The following is a 21,937-nucleotide window of genomic DNA, read 5'->3' as shown; positions in this document are numbered from 1 at the left end:
ATTTATTAGAGCACTTTGTCTCAAGAGAGATTATTGTAATCTGAGAATGGTTTACAGAGAATTGATCTATGCTGTGGCTGCAGATTGATTTTTAAGATGTAAATCTGTTCTGTAATTGAATGTCTGTCTTCTCTAGCATGTAAGGACAGCAGTTCACAGAAGGTATCCACATCTTTACAGAGCTGAGCCTGGAAAATGTTGGGGGGGGAAACCTGTTGATTTCTGACCAAATAAAAGACATCTCTAGCAAATTTTTTTTTTCATTTATTTAGTTGGTTATCTCTTTGTGAGTTTGTTCTGCTGTTTGCATCTGTGATTTAAATTTGTGACATTAATGAAGGAATCTATCAGGGAGAGATTCAACATCTGCATATCGTCAATGAACATACCCTATGAGTACAAAACATTATTAATTTTAAAGGCAGAATTGTGTCAGTAGATGACTGCTTCTCTGGTGTACATTGTCACTGTTCAAATACAGCAGCACTTAAATCATACCTATTGTACGAATTACGTGAACTATGTAAGGAAGATTTTGTTCCTGTTCGTTATGGACTTTTTGGTTTGGGGTTTTTTTGGTTTTGTTTTTTTTTTTCTTTTTAGGAGAGCACAGTGCGGGTAATATGGGCCTACCACCACAAAGACATGGGAGAAGCAGGTCAAAATTACCATGGGTTGAATCGTGGTACAAAGAGTTTACGTTTACTGAATCCTGAGAAAGAAGAAGTCTTATCTGCCTCTTTGCCGTACTTTGACTTGACAAACAAAGACGTAAGTTACTCTGGGTTTTGGGTTTATGTGAAGATGGGGATAAGGTGGTAGCCAAAGCTTTGGACTTACGCAACAGGGTAATGTGACTTTTATAATATTGTGTTCTTGCCCTTTTTATTAAGACAGGTGCCTGTACCAGACAAAGATACAACATATTGGTGCCAAATGTTTAAGATTCCTGTACAACATGAAAAGCATCATGTGACAAAGGTGAGTGATTCAGACTGAGCAAATTTAGAGGAGCTCAGATAATGATTACACTTCAAATCAAATCAATTCTTGCACTTCCAAAATTTGTTTCACTACTTGCTAGAGTGAAAACAAGACCCTCTTCTCTGTCTTCACAAACATGGGTCAAGTGTATTGTGTATGTATGCCTGGGACCTGACTCTGGTGTGCCCTGACCGCCAGCATGCACAGTGACAGAGCCCCATTCTTTCTCTTCTCCTACATCCTCTCTCCTTTAAGAAAATGAAGTTTACAATTTTTTCTGTCTGTAAATATTTCTGGCAAACACCAAGTAAAATTCTCTAAAATCATGCACCATCAAGTTTCTACTTTTATATGGGAATTTAATGAATTTCTTTTAAAAAAGAGTAATTTTAGATTAAAAAGTAATTAAATGATTAAGTTTGTTCAAATAAAGGGCTAGGTTCTTATTTGATTCCACTCACCTCTCTTGCAGTGACCGCAGTGGTTATGCCACGTTACATCATGTGAACACAGACTCCATTATCTTTGGCTGTGTAAAAGCCAAATATGAAAAAAGAGATGAATGTTGTACTTTATTTAAAAATTAATGAAAATGTGTAAACATCCACACAAGATTCAGTAGGATCCAAGGTGATTTCAAAACCAACATGCGTAAACATATTTATAACACATTTGTTAACTTTTCTTTCAGTTTGGAAATGAAAACTTAAGAGTCCTGGGGGAAGATGGTTCTTACATTCCTTCTAGGAGCAATGTACTGGAGAACTCCTAAAAGAATAGTTTATCATAATTATTCTGAACAGCTTAAGATAGCACAGTGAGATATCTCTGGCCTTCATTTTTATCTTTCTGTGAATCCATGAATGCTTTTGAGTATACAGTTCTATTCCATTTTCTAGATTATTTTTAGTCATATTTGTCCACAGCATTCAGTAAGACTGAAATTTTAAATTAACTTGGAGAACATAAGATGTGATCTCCAGTGTACGTCTGAGAAGTACCTGTAGTTATTCTGAAATACTGTGGGTTTCTGCACTTTATCAGAATGAAGAATTGCAAGGTCCAAATTTCTGCCTTCAGATACTTGATCTTTAATCAGTTTGAAATTTGTGACCGCTACTTTACAGATTTGTATGAAAAGCAGAATTTGCTTGTAATACAGTATACAGGTCAGGATACCTAGCTTTCTGCTTTCAAGTGAGAGACCTTCAAAATGGTAGTATTGGAACCATGCCTTCCATGTTAAATTTGGCGGAAATTGTAGATACATGCTGTTCTACTAAAAAGTTCTCTGGGACTATTTATTATTTATATTTTCTGAATTTATTTTTTAAATGTTTTGCCTGACTGCATATAAGATTACTCTTTTTTAAAAAAAACTTTTGGTTGGTGAAGCTAAAACATTATTTTAGCTCATAAATGCACTAATTTTTTCTGAATAGTTTTATATTCTTTATTTTTACAATTATGTATAAAGAACATTATAATTTTAGAAATTATATTTTGAAATCAGCAATTTGTTTGTTTGTTATGAATTTAAAAATTAAACTAGCATCTATTTTCCACCTTCAGAAAAGCAAACAAATTTCATCTTGCCACTTAAAAAATGTTTAGAGAGAGAAAAATTATTACAGAAAGAGAGAATAATTATGTAGGAACCCTTCCATAGCATTTCTTTTCAGGGGCACAACTTATATTTTCATATACATGACTTTTCTAGAAGGCACATAGAAGGTTTTGAAATTGTATCTGTGCTTTCTTGCAAACTGATTAAACATTTCCTAAAGCCTACTGACACAAAAAGGATGGGGCTTATGGCTACTCAGGAGGATATTAGCTATGCAAACAAAGATTGAACTTCACAAAGGGGAGGGCAGAGGAATTATTTGGCCTGATCAAACTGTCTGTGTTAGTTAAATGCTTACGTAGATGTTGATTCTGTATTCCTTCTGTAGCACCATTTTCATACAAACCTACATAGCTCATTTTTACAGACAGAAAAAAAAAAAAGTTTAGAAGATGGTACAAATTCATCTCTGGTATAATTCAGTCTACTTAAGTAGTGTATACATGAGCTGACTGACTGGCCATTTCTGTCATCCTGTATGATTTTGTGGAGCACTGAAGTGCAGCTCTTGTTGGCCAGTGTGTGCCATCAGCACCATGGAAGTGTGTGCTTAGCTGTGCGTATGTGTAAATCTGCTCGTGGTCTGGAGTCTCAAGTAGGTGCAACAGTCACAATAAGAATTTTTTTCATACTGTTTTGCTGTTCCTTTTTTCTTGAAAATTGCTCAGAGCACTTTATATTCATGTATGTTTTAAAATATCAGTTTCATCAGGAAAGCACAAAATTTTAATGAAGGAAACTCTCTGTGAAAAGATTAGACCTATCATTAAAGGTAGAGGTCAAGACTTTAATCACCTCTGGTTAATGAATGCCAGATTCTGAATCCAGATTCCAAATTAAAAAAGATTTTTTAACTTCCATTGATCATGCATTATTTTAAAAAACAGTAACTATATGTTGTTGGGCAGAACATATTAAAAGCATTTACAAATGTATTTCATAAATACCATCTAGTGGTGCAACAGCTGGGTAAGTGGTAACAGTTGGTCTTGGAGTGCATCTACAGCAGTGTTTTAGTTTGGATGAGAAGCATGGTTCTGAAGTGAATCTTCAAGTTATTCTTGCTTATTTCAGCATGGTTACTGCCATGGAGCAGTCATGGACTCATGAACTGAATGCCTTTGGTGAAACTCAACAGGATGGTGTGCACAAGGAGCACAACAGAAGTCCCCCAGGTGGAAATGGGCCATTGGTCCATGGGAACAGACTGGTGCTTGTACAAATTAAATATTTCTGATGCTGGGTAGTGAGGATGTCCAGAAAACATCCTTTTTCTCTTTTGTATTTTTTCTTCTTATAGAAAAAACTGTCCCCCAAACTGAATGACTCTCTGGGCAATGAGCAGCTTTTTTTGCCAGTGTCCCAGTGTGCTGCCTTTGCCTTCTGGGTAGCTCAGGCATGGTCCTCCACCTGATTGCTTATTGAGCAAGCTTTTGATTCAGACTGAATCAGTGGGCTTGTTTGCGTTCTTCTGTTAGCACAAGATAAAAAAATAATTAGCATGAAAGGTCTCAAAATCAGTTGAAGGTAAATTATGTAAGACTTTATGCCTTTTCTTTCTCTTTACATAATATTTAGGCTGCTTTCCAACAACCTCAGGTAGTGAGAAACAGAATATTTTCATGGACTGTTCTTGATCAAGCTGCACTGCATGACATGTAAATTGTGCAAGAGATAAGATTGTAATCTTGTGGCCATCTCATAGGTAGAAGAAAGACATAGATAAGTAATTTCTCCTTATGCTGTATTTACCAATGAAAAACAGAGGTTCGCTGTGATAAGGGAGCACCCAGCCAGCTTTAGGACTTCTCTTTTTAATCTTCTTTTCTTTCATATCTCTTGAAACTTTTTCCCTAGGGAAAAGACTGTGTCTTCATACATGTCCCTACAATGCTTTCTGTTACATGATCTTTTCTGATGTCTCCAGGAACTCCTGGAGAAATAACTCATAATAACATTATGCCTGCTAAGAAATAAACAAAAATAAGATTATTTCTCAATAGCTGGGCATAATAGTGGTAAGAGTGCCCAGATTACAACCAATACCAGGCACCAAACTGGTTTTGTGACTGATGGAGTACATCACTCCTCAGCTTCAAGCTGCTTACCTGGCTGAGTGGTGGCTGCTTTAAAATTTGTTAAACTTCTACAGGTTTTCCCTCCCATGTGTTTTTTGTTAGTGGAACCAATTACCAGGGTAATAAGCCAATTTTGAAAATAACAGTATGCAGAACAGATGAGAGAGATTGCCTGGAGGCAATAGCGGGCAACCATCTTTCTTCAAATCAGCTATTTGCAGGATGGCTCCACAGTGGTCCTGGAGTGGTGGACCCTGGCTCCTTCTCATGTGAGAGAGCTCCCATCACTGCCTAGATGCAAACTCCTGCAGCTATGTGTGCATTGGCCTGTTTTGCTGCTTTGAGCTTCAGGCTATGATATATGCCTTAGGCTTACTACCATAGGGATTTTTACTTTTCTCATATACAGAAGTCAGCCAGGAGCTTTCTCAGAAGGAGCTTTCTTAGAAAAAAAAAAAAAAAAAAAAAAAAAGAAGCATTTCATTTATTAGCCCAGACTTTCCAGAGATGGATTTAAGGTTATTTCTTGCTAGGATTTTTGCAGTTCTCTGTAAATATCCTTACTCTGACTGGTCCTGAGTGTGCCTCTTAATTCCATCCCTAAAGTAAGTTCTCTGGTTTCGCTGACTGGGCCTGGGTAAGGACCTCTGCTCTGGCAGGACCTCTCAGAGGGAGGGATCCACTGGTAGAACAGGCACACAGGCATGTCCATGCACTGACCAACTCTGCATGAAAAGGTTTCTGTCTCCGTGCAGAAGCCACGTCGAGGGCAGCTCTCTGGGTCTGGAGAGCCCTTGCAGGCACAGTCACTCTGTGCCAGGGTTGGGAGCGGTCACTTGTGGAGCCAGAGGTGCTTACCCAAGGGAGCACACACTGAGGAGTCTCTGCAGCACCTTCCCTCTTGTAAATCACCTGTTTAAAAAAAAAAAAAAGATTCAGTGGCAGCACACTGGAGTTTCTGAAATCCTTTAATTCTTGTACTCTCAAGATGTCTGTTTTTCAATGTGTGTGGATATTTGTGTGCTGTCACGTCTCTGACAGAATGTAAGAGTATTTGTTGATGACTTTTTTTCTGCCTATTTTCTGAATTTATTTTTGGCTTACTGTGAGCTGGCATCATACAGATGCTTACCAGTGACATGAAAGTGAAAATTTGTTCCACGTTCATGCAAAACACCTCCTAGTATTTCAATAAATACAGCTTTTGCTTCATCTTGAAAGCTTGTTTTTACTGCTCTTTCTGCTTACGTGTCTTTCTACTTATCTACATATACAGCTCTTTTTATTTCTGTATTTAACTTAAGTTTCAATACTTGAAGTCTTCTGTTAGTTTAATTCAATTCTACTGCTAAGAATATAACTGCATCTCCTAAGGATTCATTACTATGGCTTCACATCAACCTCCAGTCTCCCATGTGCTCCACTGTTCTTTCTGCTGCAATTAAAAAACCTTAAGATACAGTATTTCCCCTACTGTCTCTAGATTTTCTGTAAGTTCTCTATACCTGTGGTCTCCCACTACACCTTACAAATTGTTTAATGCTGTGTGTAAACTTTTGAAAATTTACAGTATATACTGGTGAAGGAATGGTATGTATATTCTACATGCCAGACATGCCATAATCAAGCTTTTCAGCTTCAGTGTACAGCATGTCCGTGCTAGTTTCAACACTCTGTAAATTTTCCTTCTGTATTTTCTTAATTTCTTTGAAATATACTGTGTTTTCCTCAGGGAAAGTATAATAGTTCCCGGGGCTTCAGTAGTAGTAATCCCATAGACAAAAATATGTCAGACATTGAATTTCACTAATAAGAGCAGGAAAAACAGTTTATGTAAAATAATAACTACAATTAGGTAGTAGGGTCATTTACCTGTATCTGCATGTATTTTCTCTAAGAATTACTCATTTTCCTATACTTCCAAACTTTATGGGGTTTTTGAAACTAGTATAGTCAAGAGAAATACTAGCAGAGACTGTAATGTGGCTGTGCTCAAGAGCATAAAATACTTCAGATTCTGTAAGAAAACTTTTTAATGGGGCACCTAGTTTTAGAGGGCATTTGGTGTTGGAAAGGAGGATAGTAGGTTGCATTTTGTAAGCTTTTAAATGTTTGGATTCCTGTATAAAGCACTCCTTTCGTGTTCATTATTTGAACCTGCTTATGAGAATGGAGCGAGCAGGTTTAGCGCTGCTGAAATGAGGAAGAAGGCCCATGCTGGGGGTTAGGCTATGTGGTCAAAATTCAGTATCACTTAAGTACACCTCATGATTACTAAACTCAGGCAACATATTAACGACAGTAAATTTCCAACCATGAAGATGGGCTTCCTCTCATCTAACTTGATTTATCTACGTCTGAGCCAGCTGCTTAAATGACCTTATAGTGGCAAAAATAGCCATTTGTATTGTATGAGAGGAGGTGTCTGAAATACATGAGCTGAAGCATCCCCTGTATGGTTCAGGCTCTCTCTCTCTCCACTGACAGACGAAAGAACCCAAATAACCAACCTGCATTAGATACATAGCTCTCAGATGGAGGAATCAGGGGAGACACGTCCTACCAAAATGGTCAAGGGCGAGAAGAGATTGTGATATGAGCAAAACTTGCAGAGTAATACTTTTTTTTTCCTTTATTTTGCCTTTAGGAAAAATGGATTTTTCTCCACCACAACCCTGTGTAAGTTTTTGGCACTGAACTTAGGATGTGACTAATGAACACAGGCCAAGCATATCGCCAGAAAAAAACTTAACTATTTAATGTTAGCTGAGAAGAGTTACATTGGGCATATTTTTTATATAAGCACCAAAGTTTTCCAGTGTTGATCTTAGAAAAAGGGAGCCTCTTTTCAATTAAAGAAAGGCCTGTATTAGAGCACACCAGCAGCTGCTAGTTAATCTTCATGTTCGGTTTCGGGGCAATCTCTGATAAGGAAATAAAAACTCCAAAAAAACTTGTTGCCAAGGGTAACTCTGCATTTTGACACTGGAATGCTTTAGTAATACCAAAGACCCCAGTGTGAAAATACAAAGGGACTCCAGTTTAAGAGACTGACTGATTGAAAGCCAGAAGGGCAGCTTGTAGCCTTCAGTACCTAAATGGGGGCACTGATTTTTAACTTGAGTGATACCAGACAGTAGCTGGTGGTTGTTCTCTGGCTTGAATTTTTATGTTTTGCTCAATGTGATAACTCTAGCAAATTGCATCATGCAGCCTGATATAGACAAATGTTCTGTATTTTCCTGTATGTTCCCCTGCAAAACAGTTTACGCCTCAGTAAATTAGACTGGCAACAAAACGATCATCTTACGCTTGCAGAGCTTGTAAGCTATCTGCCCTTTGATCTGAAGGGCTGTCTCTCCAGCGCAAGCCTGAATTGGCCCATTAGGCTTTGCGGTGTTAAAGAATCATATAACTGAACTGGCTGGAAATTAAAAGTTTCCCAAGCAACTGTCTCAGGAAATAATAGAAATACTGCCTTCTTTCATATTCTGCTAAATTGTTTCATACATTATTTCATTCTGTGATCAAAGATGAAACTACATATGACCACAGATTTTACTGGCAAACCAAACTTTATATTTCTTAGTGGAACGTAGGATTTTGTGGTAGTCTTCTTTCATTTCCCTTGTATATATTTACAATAAGAGTACTTAAACTATGCAGGTATTGCTGGATTATTTATTCCATACTTAGTACACAAAAATAATCTACATAATTTCTGTCATCAGCAGACTTGAACATCTCATTAATTTAATCCAATTTCTTTGATTTTTCTTTTATAAAATTTAAACAACCTTCATCCATTATGGCAATGTATTGACTATGCCAGCACATGGTTAAAAAATATGTATTTTATGTGATTTTTCTAGTTAAATGGAAGTCAGAAGTTATGTAAATTCTAGTTACATACAAGTGTTAGATGAAAGCAGCCTTAACTTAAAATATGACCAACAGTGAGCATGGTGAAGGGGAGGGCACAATTTTTGTGAAGCTTGATTAGGTGGTGCACTGAAAAGATAAGAAAAACATGTCTAGGAATTGTCTGCAGTTAACCAATCTGCACTTCTTATAGCAAGTAATAAAATATTTCAGCGTAGAATTGGGCCTTAAGTGAGTAATTATAAACAATCTTTTGTGCAAATACCAGCACAGCAGGTTCATGGGTCGTAAAATCTGACTTGATGGGACTTGCACAGCGTGAGATGAGTGTCTGGATGGATCACAGAACAAACCTCGGTCCTACTGACTTCCTGACATTGCTTCTTAAGATCAACTTTCTAATTCAGACAAGTCACATAGTCGCATCTTAAACAAGTTTTCTATAAGGCCACATTTAATTGCTCCAACATCATTTATATGGAGAAGAAATTTCATTTTCTATCTAACTGGTAAAAATATTTCTTTTCAATACCCACCTCTCACTCTGCAACTCCAGCATTAGAGAATGATGTTATGATAGATACCCTCTCCATCTCTGCTTCCACTTGCAGTGCACAGTAGTTGCAGCTATATCTGGAGCATAGATTCACTGACTCCCAGGGGTAAAATAGAAGGAAAGAACATTAATAACAGTGGAAAAATACACAGACAATAGTCAGACAATATCACTCTACCACATCCACACATAGCATACACGACATCAAAATTCACACAGATGACAACTGAACCATAGGTAGACGGTGAACAGTTTCTCTTTGTGCCAAGATTGAAGTCAAGTTTCACCTTGTATGAAAATAGTTTACATCTTGGAACTAAGTAAAATACAAAAAAACCCAAACCAAAACAAACAGAACCCCATAACCTGGGAAAACATAAGTATCTAAGCAAATTATTATAATCTGAAAATTAATGCTCTTCAGTCTCCTTTCTCCATCCCCTCAAGTCCATAACCCTTCCATTACTATTGCTAAAGTTGCTTGAACTGGAACTGTGTCTCTGTTTTATGAAGTGTCAATTACACTTTTGGTTTCTAGAGAATTAATACAGTATAATTGTAATACATTCTTCTCAAGTGACCTCAAAAGAACCATGTTATCTAAAAATGGCCCTTGTTGTGTAACTTTGTGGATGCTGTTGAGGGGTGTTGGAGCCCTACATGAAGGTACCAGAATCTGGCTTGGGGTGAGAAAATGTGGAAATCATAGTATTCATGTAGGCATTACCTAATCACACTTATTTTGTAAACCATCTCATGTTTGTATATTAACCCTGTAAATATAAATTTTCAGAGGGTTATGAGCAACAGTTCCTGAGATTTGTTCTTCTGACTAAAGAGGCTTTGTCATGTCAAAATTGAGCCTTGTGCTTATTTATCCCATGCTTTCCCTTCAGCAATCTTCAGGTATTGGAGAGTCCAGGTTGGTGACTCCTGTAGAAGTTCAGTGTCCAAATTACTAAGGTATTTCTTGTGTGTGTTCCCTTTTGGTAATCCTTCACAGAAATTTGCTTTTCCTTGTCAGAAAACACTTTACCTGACAGTATACCCCAGTATGTGTAAAACAAGAAACAGACACCTTGTGAATTCTCACACGCTCTGTCTTTGGGCAAAGCTGAGTGTTCACTCCCAAGCAGGAGGAGAAAAAGTATAATGTTATTAAGTAACATGATGGAAGGGAACATTTTGCAGTTATACAATAGACTTAAAATCTCTTCCATTGTCATCTCAAAGAAATAGATAGACATAACTGTGCATGAATGGTGATTTAATGAACTAAAGGGAATACCTTCATTGACTTTATTATTGATACCATTCAAATTATATGTTCCTCTCGAATAAATATGAACTCTTTATGGACTACCCATTTTGGCTTTAGATCTGAAACGTACTTGGTTACATAGGCCTTTATTACAATATTGTTTTCACAAGAAACTAATGATGTTGCTGATTAATTGCTGATTAATTCTGTTTGGAGTGTGTCAACTACACTGAGAGACTATGGCCGTACTGAATACCACAGCCACTCTGCCGGTGTTTCTGCTGCTTGGGAGTGCAGTGAACGTATTGCCAGGAAGCGTAACCGAATGAAACATGTTTTTTCTTGACCTGAGCTTTTTATCAGATTGCTCCTCGGGGTTATATTTTTAACTGTTACTATATGCATTATCTTAAATCTTCAGACATACCTCAGGCAGAAACAATGTTTTATGAATAGTTTTTTGAGGTATACTTCTTTTGGATTTAGTCTAAATTACTGCATGCCTTTAAAGTCTGAAACTCTATGAGTGGCGGAGTTCCAGCTGATTAATTAGGAGTGGACTTGTGGCAGAGAGAACAAGAAGCCCTGAACCCATTTTTAGTTCTCATTTTTAAATGTTTGGTTTTACTGGTTATTGTGTTGTTTGATTTCTCTTTCTTAATTAAAATATTTAAGTTGTTCTGCACATTGGTCTATAGAAATTCTGGATGTACAGTGTAATCATTAGCAGCAGGATGTGAGGACAGAAAGGTTTGTGTGAATTTAGATATATAGCCTCTTCTCCAAGCTAACAGCACAGCAACAGTAACTTTTACCTGACAGAACATATTCTTTTCCAATAAAAGTTCTGCAGCTTAAAATGGAGCTATGATAATTACTTCTTAATGCGGTATGCTAATAAAACTTAAATAAGAGCCTTCAGTGAAAAACATAGTTGCTGAGTAAACAAATCCTTTCTTTACACCAAGAACAGGAAATATCTGTGCCTTGAATAAGGTTTTCCATTTATGTGGTAAGGGCTTTTTCTCCACAGGGATGTTGGAATTTTTGTTATGCCTTTTAAAATATACCCAAAACCAGTTTAACCCAAATGCCAACAATATAGCTTAAATAAATAAATAAATAAGCACTGTTATTTCAGTTTGGGATCATGTTTTGTATTTGAATCTCGCTTTGGAAAAAAAAAACAAACAAAAACAACAAACTTCCACACATATTGAGGACAAATCATGCAAATTTCAATGCCTTAAGTTTATGCAACCTCTATTTTTGGTCTGGAAAATTTCCATCCTCCAAGGAAACATTACCTAATCACATTATGAGATTGAGGTGGGGACGGTTGCTGTTGCTTGGGCCTTTTTCTCATCTCCATCTCTTTTTTATTAAAATACAAGAGTTAAGATATGTCACTAACTGCACAGTTATATTTTCCTCCAGTGGGAAGTTATGAGAAATGTGTATGAAAATAATTAGGGTGAACATCTTCATGTTTGAAGGGCAATTCAAGTTAAGCAGTAATGCTGCCTGCTGTACATAGATGACCATCAGTGAATGGTGGCTTTGCTCTGCCTCCTGTCATTCACTCACCAAAATATACAACTTTCTAAGTAAGCAGCACAGTATAAACTCAGAAGTACTTGGGACAGAGTGCAATTTAAAGGACTTCTTTAGTAATGATGACTGAATTTAGGACCTGGATGGTACAGTGAGAAATGGGCACTTAGCTGTGTACATGCAAAGGATACTGCTGATCTCAAGAAAGATTATGGCAGCTAGTCCATGCTAGACTGCAGTCAGCTGAGTATCTCTTTCAGCTCTAACTATTTGGTGGCATTAATTTAATGCTTTCTGACAGATGGGGTGGTGTGGGGGTGCCTGGAGGTGACCCTGGGATGCCTGAACTCCAGGCTGAAAGTCTGCAGCAGATTAGTGTCCCAGATGTGACACTGGCCTAGGCAGGCTTTTGTACAGACATAAGAGAGCTGTTAAGTTGTTAGGGTTAAAATCCTGGTCTGCCCTGGGGTCATAGACTTAAACACCTACCCAGCTCAGAGGCATATTTCCAGCTCTTGAGTTTTTGCACAGCACACCTCTGGGTTGTGTTCAAGCAGCAATGTTAGGCAGCAAATGACTGCTGTTTTTCTTTCAAAATATTTATATGAAAATAAACCCGTATTATTATTGAGTTTTTTCTGGAATACATGGAGGTTTTTGCTGAAAAAGATCCGACTTTATTAAACCAAGTATCCTAAGTATTTGCTTTTCTGAAGAAAAGTCTAAAACCTTAAAAATGATGTTTTAGATAAATATTTGTTCATTCCACAACTAGAGTTTTGAAAAGAAAAAAAAAAAAAACAAACAGAAAAAAATCTTGATGATTCCTAGGAAGAATACATAATGTCTACCTTTAAAAACATTTCTAAGGCAGACAAATATTTCAATATATGTACATAGTACACATTTGTGAAAGAAGTACAAAGACCAGAGTAATCAGTAAGAAGGTAATAGTTCTTCCTGAGGATGAGTATAGAAGGCAGAGACCCTATAACTTGGTCTTCTGCTACAAAAATTCTCTCAGGTAAACTCAGCAAGTAGTTTCACAACCATCGCTTTTTGGTTTGAGTTAATCAGACATGGCAAGCTCACATAAATAAAATAACCAACCACAGACTGAAAACTCTCTTAGATACAGCAGTGCCAGAACAAAAGTCTTGTGTCGAAGTTTTACTCTCAATTTTGAGACTATAGAATAATGTTTTTTCCTGTGTCACCACCAGCTACATACACAAGGTGTTGTATCAGGCTGTGGCCTTATTTAGAGCCATTTATATGGTAATATACCATTCCAAAGTGTCTCTAAAATGTAAGATTAAGTTGAGGCTACCTTTTGAGCTGGAAAAATTAAAATCATATTTTTCATTGACATTTTAGCATAGAAGCATCACTGCAACAATATCAAAAGACTGTTGCCATTTTCATATATAAAAATAAAGTCAGCCTTTTTGTTTTCTGACATTGTGGGCTATATTTTCTAACAGGGACAGCATGGGGTCACTGTGGATATAGTTTACTAACTTTCATCATTCGCACAAGCAGGCATGAAGAACAAACCACAGCTGTTAACATCAAAGAAAGTAAAGCAAATAAAAAGGGAGAAAAACAGGAATAAGCACGAAAGACTTCCAGGTTTCTGGATATATTTTCCCTTGTAGGGAATCTAACTTCTTGGACTGTTTGAGCTGTTTGAATTTTTGTCCTGTTTAATACATCATATATTAGTATCTTGACCCTGCTTATCAGCAGCTTGAGACTCAAGGCTCTATTATGTTACAATTTTTGTTTGTTTTTTTTTAAGAAACAATGACATGTGGTATGTTCAGTTTGTACAGTAGGTAAAGGGACAAAAGGAAATAGGGAAGAGAGGGAGAAAAATAGAAGTTGAGTAACCCGGCACTGACAGATATAAGCACTGTCTTTGTTCATGTGATGTCAATCTGTTGACTAGACAGGGGCTTCTGTTAAATTAGTGGATGGAAAGCACACATCTTATCTGTTTTTACTTGATAATAAATTGAAAATTTGTTATTCTATATTCTTTGAAAGTCAGTATTCTTAGAAGTGTAAAAGATTCGGTATAATGAAAGGAGCTATGTAAAATCTCTCAACCTGCCTGAGTACGTGTCATGCTAACCAAACACCATAACTGTTACCCATAATTTTAGCTGCAGAAGACAGTGTCTTCATTTTGCATTTGAATGTGGTTGTTTTCAATACCTCCTGCTTTGGAAACCCTGATTTGACATGGTAGTGGATTATAGTACATCTATTATTTTTTACATCTGTTAGTGGAAGTTAGATAGGTTCATGTATGTTGGTGTGCTCTGTTAGAAAGATCCTTCACCTAAATTTTCAAGAAATGTAGAGAGGTTTCAGAAAGCAAATCATCATGAATAGTAAAACAGGAGCTTCTTTCTGCAGGTTTCATGAAAAGCAGGAGAGACTGTGTCTTGTTGCATGCACTTATTTTTTACAGCCCCAAATGCTTTCGGCATTTTGATGTAGGACGGATATAGGCTTTTGTTCTCCAAGCCTCTGGCAGTTGGGAAATGTCAAGCAGAAAATGCACTTTGCCTGCAGGGGAAGAAGTCACTGAGGTGCCCTGGTGGTGCAGTATCTCTGCAGGCTTATTTGCAACATGGCAAAGACATGAGCTCTGACAGCTGGGTCTTCATACATGTCAACAACAGTGAAAGCGTCACACATGAACCTCCAAGAATGAGGTAAAAAGGAGGGAAACAGGTAATTATAAGCATATTCCCTTTCAGTCTCCTTTCAACCTCTTTCGTGACTCCCCTGCCTAAGAAGAGGTGGGTAGGAATTAGCAAGGACAGGGGAAGAAACTATGTTTTGAAGTCACAAGTTTCCTCATAATTCTTGAAAGTGAAAGGTGAATTCCCATTTTCACTGCAGCACATCTAAATTACTCATTCAGTTATTGGTGTCTGAAAGTGGCATTTGAGAGTCCCCTTCACTATGAGAACAGAGTAAACAAGGCTGTGTATGAATAAGAATCCAAATAAAAATGAATTGTTACCTTAAGTCTACAGAGTTTATTGACTATTGTGTACTAAGCCTATTTTTCTTTTTTTTTTTTTGTGTTGTCCTGATTTATTTTGTATTGTCCTAATTTACCACACTTAATTATTATCTTTTCATAAGTATTCTTAAAGTTGCCCTATTTCCCGAGATAAATTGACAAGACAGTCATAGACAAATTAACAAGACAGAGTTGGGCCACTGTTATTGTGACTGGAGACCTGCAAAAGTAGACCTTAGCTTAGCTTAGCTTTCCGTTGTGTGATTTGGGGATGAAAGACTATCAAAGAACCAGAAACTTTATGTTTTAAAAGTTAAAAACCTGGAAGCCTTGAATGTGTGCATTACACAGTCCACATTTTAAAAATTAATACCTATAGTTAGGGATCATGACTGATAAAGATCTGTTAGAATAGAATAACCTTATAAGAGATGAGCCCTGCAAATTGTGTTATCATTCACTGAGGCTGCAAGTACTCTGGAAACTAGGCCACCCTGATCTAGATATCTAATTGTAGATACCTGCTCTAGCAACTTAACACCTGGGACTACTTATGTACACTTTTAAATGCATCGGTGATATGCTGAATTCAGCCTCATATTTGAGAAACTTAGTCATTGTTCATCATTGTTTGTAAGGCTGGCCAGAAAACAAGAATTTTGTTTATTTGAAAAAAAAATGAGGGTTTGGAATTTATTTTCAGCTTGGAGCGAACTAAGCTGTACAGATGCTCTTTGTAGAGTGTGAGAGAGGAAGAGGGAGGCAGCCTAAATAACTGACTTAGTCTATAAACCAAACTAACAAATGGCTGAGTAAATAGGGCAGCACTCACCTGGGATGTAGGATGGCATGTTTAAATCCCTGCTCCAGTTAATCGCTACAATAGAGAATGAGATAGTATTTTTTAATTCTCTGCTGAAGTTATTCTAGTAAGTAAATACAGTTAGCTATTCACTAGGTCAGAGAACGGGAACCCAAAGTTTCTAGGGGGTCTGCTCCTATTCCTTCTCTCATTTCAATCAGAAATGATGTTGTGAGCCTTAGGGACCTGGCCATTAAAATAGTTCCATACATTTCTGGGAAATGAACAATTTGTGATTAATGAAATTTTCCTAAGATTTTCCTAGATTTTTGACCACTCCTAATATTTTTTTTTTTCTCTCTTTGTTTAAAAGGGGAAAGAGAAAGGCATCACCTCTTTAACCAAGTTGTAATAAAAATGTGTAAAAAGTGTAACTTTGCTGCTGCTTTTTGTTGTTTGTTTGTGCATCTGAAGAATATAAGTTGTTCTACAAGATGCATCGGAAAGATGCTTAAGGGTTTGTTCTAGGTTTTTTTTTCTTTTTTTTCACTAAAGAAAGCTGAACAAAACTGCTTTTTGAAGTGCTGTTATTGTTTAGGTAACTGACACTAAAAACTGATGACAGGATGTGAGTTTCTAATTTTGGTGATGTCCCATTGTTTTGAGGGGAAGTTGGTTTTGAAGTAGCGATTGTAAGCACAGCAGGTGCTGGGATCTTGTAGCAGCAGGCAGAACTATCACATGTTGGGACAAAAATACTCTTTTTTTCTTGGTAGATACGGGGATAATATTCTCATAACCATTTCCCTGACTAACCTATACATTATGTAGAGCTTCAGAATTCTTGAGTTATATACTGCTATTTAATGTATAAGCTGCCATGATATGAGTGTGTTTTGGTTCTGCAGTATTGGGATAAATATGCAGGTATATGACTGAGCAGAAAGAAGGAGCAACAGCAAGCTGAAATGGATTTCTGAATCGTTGTCAGTCAGTCTGATTTATTTGGGAATAAATTCTTATCTGGTGAAAAAATGGACTCATCTCCTTCAAAAATACCTTTTACTTCCATAGGACAGTAATACATGATGATGGTAACACTAACTAAAATAGGGATTACTGAACAGTACAGAAGATCTCTTGTGAAGTACTTCATTCTTCCCATCAGAACAAAACTTTGGTGCATCCGTGTAAATTGGCATCCTTCCATTCACTTCTAAGCGCAGTGAAGTGGGTGGTTTTCGGTTGTGCACTTCTTGGACAGACATACAGGTACTCAGCAGCAGCTGGACTCCCCAAGAGCCCAACTTCAATGGTATTTTGCAGATTCATATCAGTGAGGGTGGTCTTGATATGCACAGGCTCTGTTTGCTTTTTCCTGTCCTTCCTCTTTTGTAATTGGTTTAGTGGCTTGAACAAAGTGCAGAGATACAAATTTCTGGTAACAATATTGTGCTGACAATATTTTAATAATGTAATAAACTGTTCTTGCTTACCCTGTTCTGGTCCTCTGGTAGCTGGGGTTCATGTTCTTGCAAACAAATGGATTCAGTTAGGATGTGTATACATTTTTTGCGTCTTCCTCTTACCTAGTATTAAAAGGCAATACTGCATGGCACCCTACACTTTAAGAGTTGCATTTCCAAAGCTTTCCTTTTCTTGTGAAAATATTAATGTTTATCTTATTCAACTTGAAGGTAGATATGATAGAATGGGATGCAATCTTTGAATTCAAAACCAACGGAAAAACTACTTTCATTTCAATACTGTTTTCTACATGCTGATATTTTGTGGAATATGATCTTTTTGAAAAGCAAAATAATTTTTCTCAGAAGTATTCATGCTTGCCCCAGGGATGTCATCTCTGACAGACATGATTTAACATCACCCTTCCAAATAGACAGTGAACACTGTTATATAGGAATAAATCATTTCAGCCTACCCTGAAGTTCGGTAGTCAGATTATACTGGGGGCACTCAGGCACCCCTGACAGGCCCTCCAGCTCATCACTGCCATAAACAGGCTGGAGCACCCAACCTCTTAGGAACAACTTCATGTTAATAAAGTCTTTATAACTGAGCAGATTGTAAAATAATTCTGATTTCTTGTAGATGTCAAAAAAATTTAAAAGTCCTTCTTGAGCTGTTGAGGAATGTGGGTATACCTTCAGGCTCACCCTAGATGTACAGAATCCGTGGGCAGCTCTAGCTTGAAATAGTACGAAAGAGGCAGAAAAAGAGATGAAAAGTTATGAGTAGTTCAGACACCGAACAGGTTTATCTTAACAGACTTTCAGCTGGTTTATATCCCCTTCATGCCAGAATGTGGTTAAACAAGTATTGGGCAGGGAGAAAGACAAGTGACAGTGCAAGATGGGGGTGGGAGAGAGAGACAAGAAAAATGGCAACAGAGGTTTCATCAAGGCATCATCTTCCTGTCCCGCATTGATGCACTTTGGCAATGAAGTTTTCAATGCTTGGGGTTACAGAGTGCTGAAGTAACATCTCAACCTGACTACAATCTAATGTCAAGTTTCCTCTTTAAAAATAAGTGCACCATATAATTTTGAGTTCTGTCTGCATACCTGCATTGAAATAGTCACATCTGAGATGTATTTTCTTTCTTTTTCATTTTAACATTGACAGGTTGAGCCATTGATCCAGAAAGGCCATGAGAACCTGGTGCACCATATCCTGCTCTACCAGTGCAGCAGCAATTTGAATGACAGTGTGCTGGACTACGGGCATGAGTGTTACCACCCCAACATGCCAGACTCTTTTCTCACATGTGAGACAGTCATTTTTGCTTGGGCCATTGGAGGAGAGGTAGGATGAATGGCTCTCTAGCATCAGTGGGGCTTTAGGAGGGTGTATATCGTAATGAAGCTTTCTCCTAGTATATTAGTGATTATTGAATCTGTCTGTTTTTAAGGGTGCACAATCACAGTCCAAAAATGCCTCACCACCAGTAACTCTTCTACTTCTTGTTGGTCTTTTAAGTATGAAATGCAATGCTCATCCTGAGTGACAGGCTATAAGTACCGAAAATAGTATAGAGTTGATGCCTTAGGGGAAGAAAGATGGCTTGGGAGCATGGAAGTCTGGTGCTGTATCAGCTTGTCCCATCTGAGATGGAAATACACGGCCTCCAGCAATGACAAGTATCTGCTACCTGTGGAGAATGACAGAAAGAAAAGCATTCTCTGTAGGTAACTTCATAAAAAACACTGAGGCAAGACTTTGCAAATGAAGTTAGACAATAGATTTATTTTGTGCCTCACCAGGACCTGGCTACAGTGTTGTCCCATTCAGGCATACCATTCTCAAGTTTCCTTCTAGACCCAAAGAGACATCATTTCAGTGTAGGAGTGATCCTTTGTCAGTGCAGAGCCAACACAAGGAGCACTCTGCTCATGGCAATGGGGCATACCTACAGAAAGCACAGTCTGATGCCATGTTGACCCCAGGCTGTGTTTTCATCTTATTTCATATGTTAATTTAGTCTGCAATAGTGTTTTCAGCTGACATAAGGCAGCATTACTGACAAAAGAATCCCATCCCTCTTTACGTCCTTGATTCACTGTGTGCCCACACAAATGATGCTGTGGGTGCAGAGAGAGACTGGGGTGGTGATAGTTTCTAGCCCACAGTCCAAAACCGTCTTTGAGTGCTGTGGTGTGAGGAAGCCAGAGCTGCTACACAGGCTCATCAAAAGAAGTTTAATCCACTATGAGCATTATCCTTGATGTATGCTTTGTGCATTTTCGCCATCGGCTGTGCTCTGACCTAGTATTTGTACTTTCAACTGTCTTAATCTAAGTGAAATAAAAAAACTCATATAAATAAGTTATCATTTGACAAGCACTATGGAGGCTTTTGCAAGGATGATCCCCTTGGTAATGATGTATAGAGAGGAACCTGACAGATCTGGGTTATGTTCAAGTTTACTGGAGTACTCACTTCACTTACTTCATTTTGCCCTTACATAGAGGTGAAAGGATTTATTATATGAATAGTTCATCAATGTCCATCAAGCACCAGAAAGTTGGGATCTCAAATTGGACATTTCAGAAAGTTAGAATCTCAAATTGCATATTAAAATATTAGCTATATACTATAAAATTATGCAGATTAATTCCTATAAAAGTGAATTTCATAGAGTTCACTTAGAAGATACTGGTATTTTGGGTTGAGTCAGGAGTGGGCTTTTGAAGTGAATCTCCCAGTTATGCCCACTTTAGAAGCTCTATTTATCATCATGAGTGTTTTGGGAGCTTGCACATCCTGCTTTGGGATGAAGTTAAACTGAATGTGCAGGGATGAACCCAGCACCTCCCAGCAATAAATGAGGTTCGGTGTATGGGGTCTGACCAGAGCTTGTCCAAAGGAGCATTGTTTCGGGACAGTGGGTCCAGCACAATCTGTTGCACTGTACAGAGCTAATGTAAATGTAGCCATGAAGACCGTCTTTATTGTTCAGATCATTTTACTTCGAATGCAGTCATTTGTGCAGGAAAAACAACCTAATTATGTACAACCTCAGTATTCCCTGGAAATTGCTGCTTTTAGAAACTGGGAACATTTAAAATGCAGTTTCACTTTTTCATAAGGGTTTTATTGTCAGACTAACTACTTGATGATGCAGTGTTTATACATTTAAAATGGAATTTTTCTTTCCCACTCAAGCAGTAAATACAAGATAAATAATCATAAGATCACAGAATCATGCAGGTTGGAAGGCACCTCAGGAAGTCTAGTCCAGCCTCCTACTCAAACCAGGGTCAGTGATGAGGTCAGACCAGTTTGCTCAGGGCTTTATCCTCTAACAAGCACAGGATCTACTATTTTATATTGACATATTTAGTGCATTGAGTATGTCATGTTCAGAAAGTTTTAAAAGAAGTTACTTTTGTAAATTTTCTCATTAATATGATTGCATCATTAAAAAAAAAGGTCGATGTATTTATAAAAAAAAATTAACTCTTAGCCATGGTAAAATACCTTAACTCTGTATGCATGTGTTGATTTCCAGGGCTTCACCTACCCTCCTCACGTCGGCTTATCCATTGGCACAGCAGCTGACCCTCAGTTCGTTCTTATGGAGGTGCATTATGACAATCCATCGTACACAGAAGGTTTGTATCCTTACACTCTTTAAAATATGCAAGATTGGAAAATGTTTTAGATCCAAGTGCTTCTTATTACATGCACAGCAAACAGAGCAAATACAACGCTGAGGCTTATTTTCCCCTGTTAAATAGTTCCTGGTTCCCAGTGTTTTTCTCACTGCACTCAAAAGCTTGACCTGGAGTCAGAGGGAGATTCAGATATACAAAGAATTGTGGACCAGGTGAATACAACTCCTTTTATCACTACATTTTTCATGTTACTGTCTCTCCTTTCCTTTTGCTGGGAAATCCAGTGAGTGAGAGAAAGCAGCACAGTACCCAGACTGTGAGACACCTATAGAGGGAATGTGCCTTTTATTGATTTTTTTAATTAAAAAATTATACTGAACTGTGGGCACTGTGTGTAGACTCGACTTGCTAGAACATTCAGTAGGTAAAAGTTTATCTTAAGAGATAAGCTTTTAATTTATAACTGTGTTTTTCAATTTTTCTTTCTAAAGTTCATTTATATTTAGAGGAAGCAAAAGGAAGGAACCAGGGAGCCTCAGAATATCTAGGGAACTTTGAAGCTGATTTTTCGAAAGATACTTTTTGTTCTGAAACAAAAGTTTATTGAGCTACTGTACTTGAGAATATCCTGGTGATTTCTATATATGGGCTGAATAAAACCCAGTGCAACACAGTGTATTGGCCTTTCTTTACACCCCCATGTGTTAAAATAAAATCCTCTGTGTGGGTTATGATGTTCTGCCTTGCTGTTATTCCCCCTCTTTTTGTTGTACTAGATGTATAATCTTGAAATTGCTTTATTTAATGACAGACTTCTTTCAACATGTACATTTGCATGGGGTACAGTAAACTTCATTTCCATCCTTGACATTGCATGCTTTCCCATCAAATATTGCCTGAGAAGTTGCATGCAGAAAAACTGTTTCTGAATTGGTTGTGTCCTAAATTACTATTTTATTTTAACCAACTGTGCTGTACGATACTATTGTTTTAATTCAAGTGGCACATACAA

At 37.5% G+C, this 21,937-nt stretch overlaps 1 protein-coding gene across 1 annotated transcript in view; it reads left to right on the top strand.

Moving 5' to 3' along the window:
• Positions 1-21,937, top strand: part of MOXD1 (monooxygenase DBH like 1) — a 51,191-nt gene that overhangs the window by 12,904 nt on the left and 16,350 nt on the right. The window contains exons 3-6 of the mRNA XM_074924003.1: positions 604-771; positions 898-981; positions 18,434-18,613; positions 20,820-20,922. Of these exons, the coding sequence (XP_074780104.1) occupies positions 604-771; positions 898-981; positions 18,434-18,613; positions 20,820-20,922 (535 nt within the window). The remainder of the gene's footprint in view (positions 1-603; positions 772-897; positions 982-18,433; positions 18,614-20,819; positions 20,923-21,937) is intronic.

This window comes from Athene noctua, chromosome 1, assembly GCF_965140245.1.
Source record: "Athene noctua chromosome 1, bAthNoc1.hap1.1, whole genome shotgun sequence".
NCBI classification, from domain to species: domain Eukaryota; kingdom Metazoa; phylum Chordata; class Aves; order Strigiformes; family Strigidae; genus Athene; species Athene noctua.
Note: the sequence above shows the minus strand (reverse complement) of the source record. Positions and strands in the feature narration are given on the sequence as shown.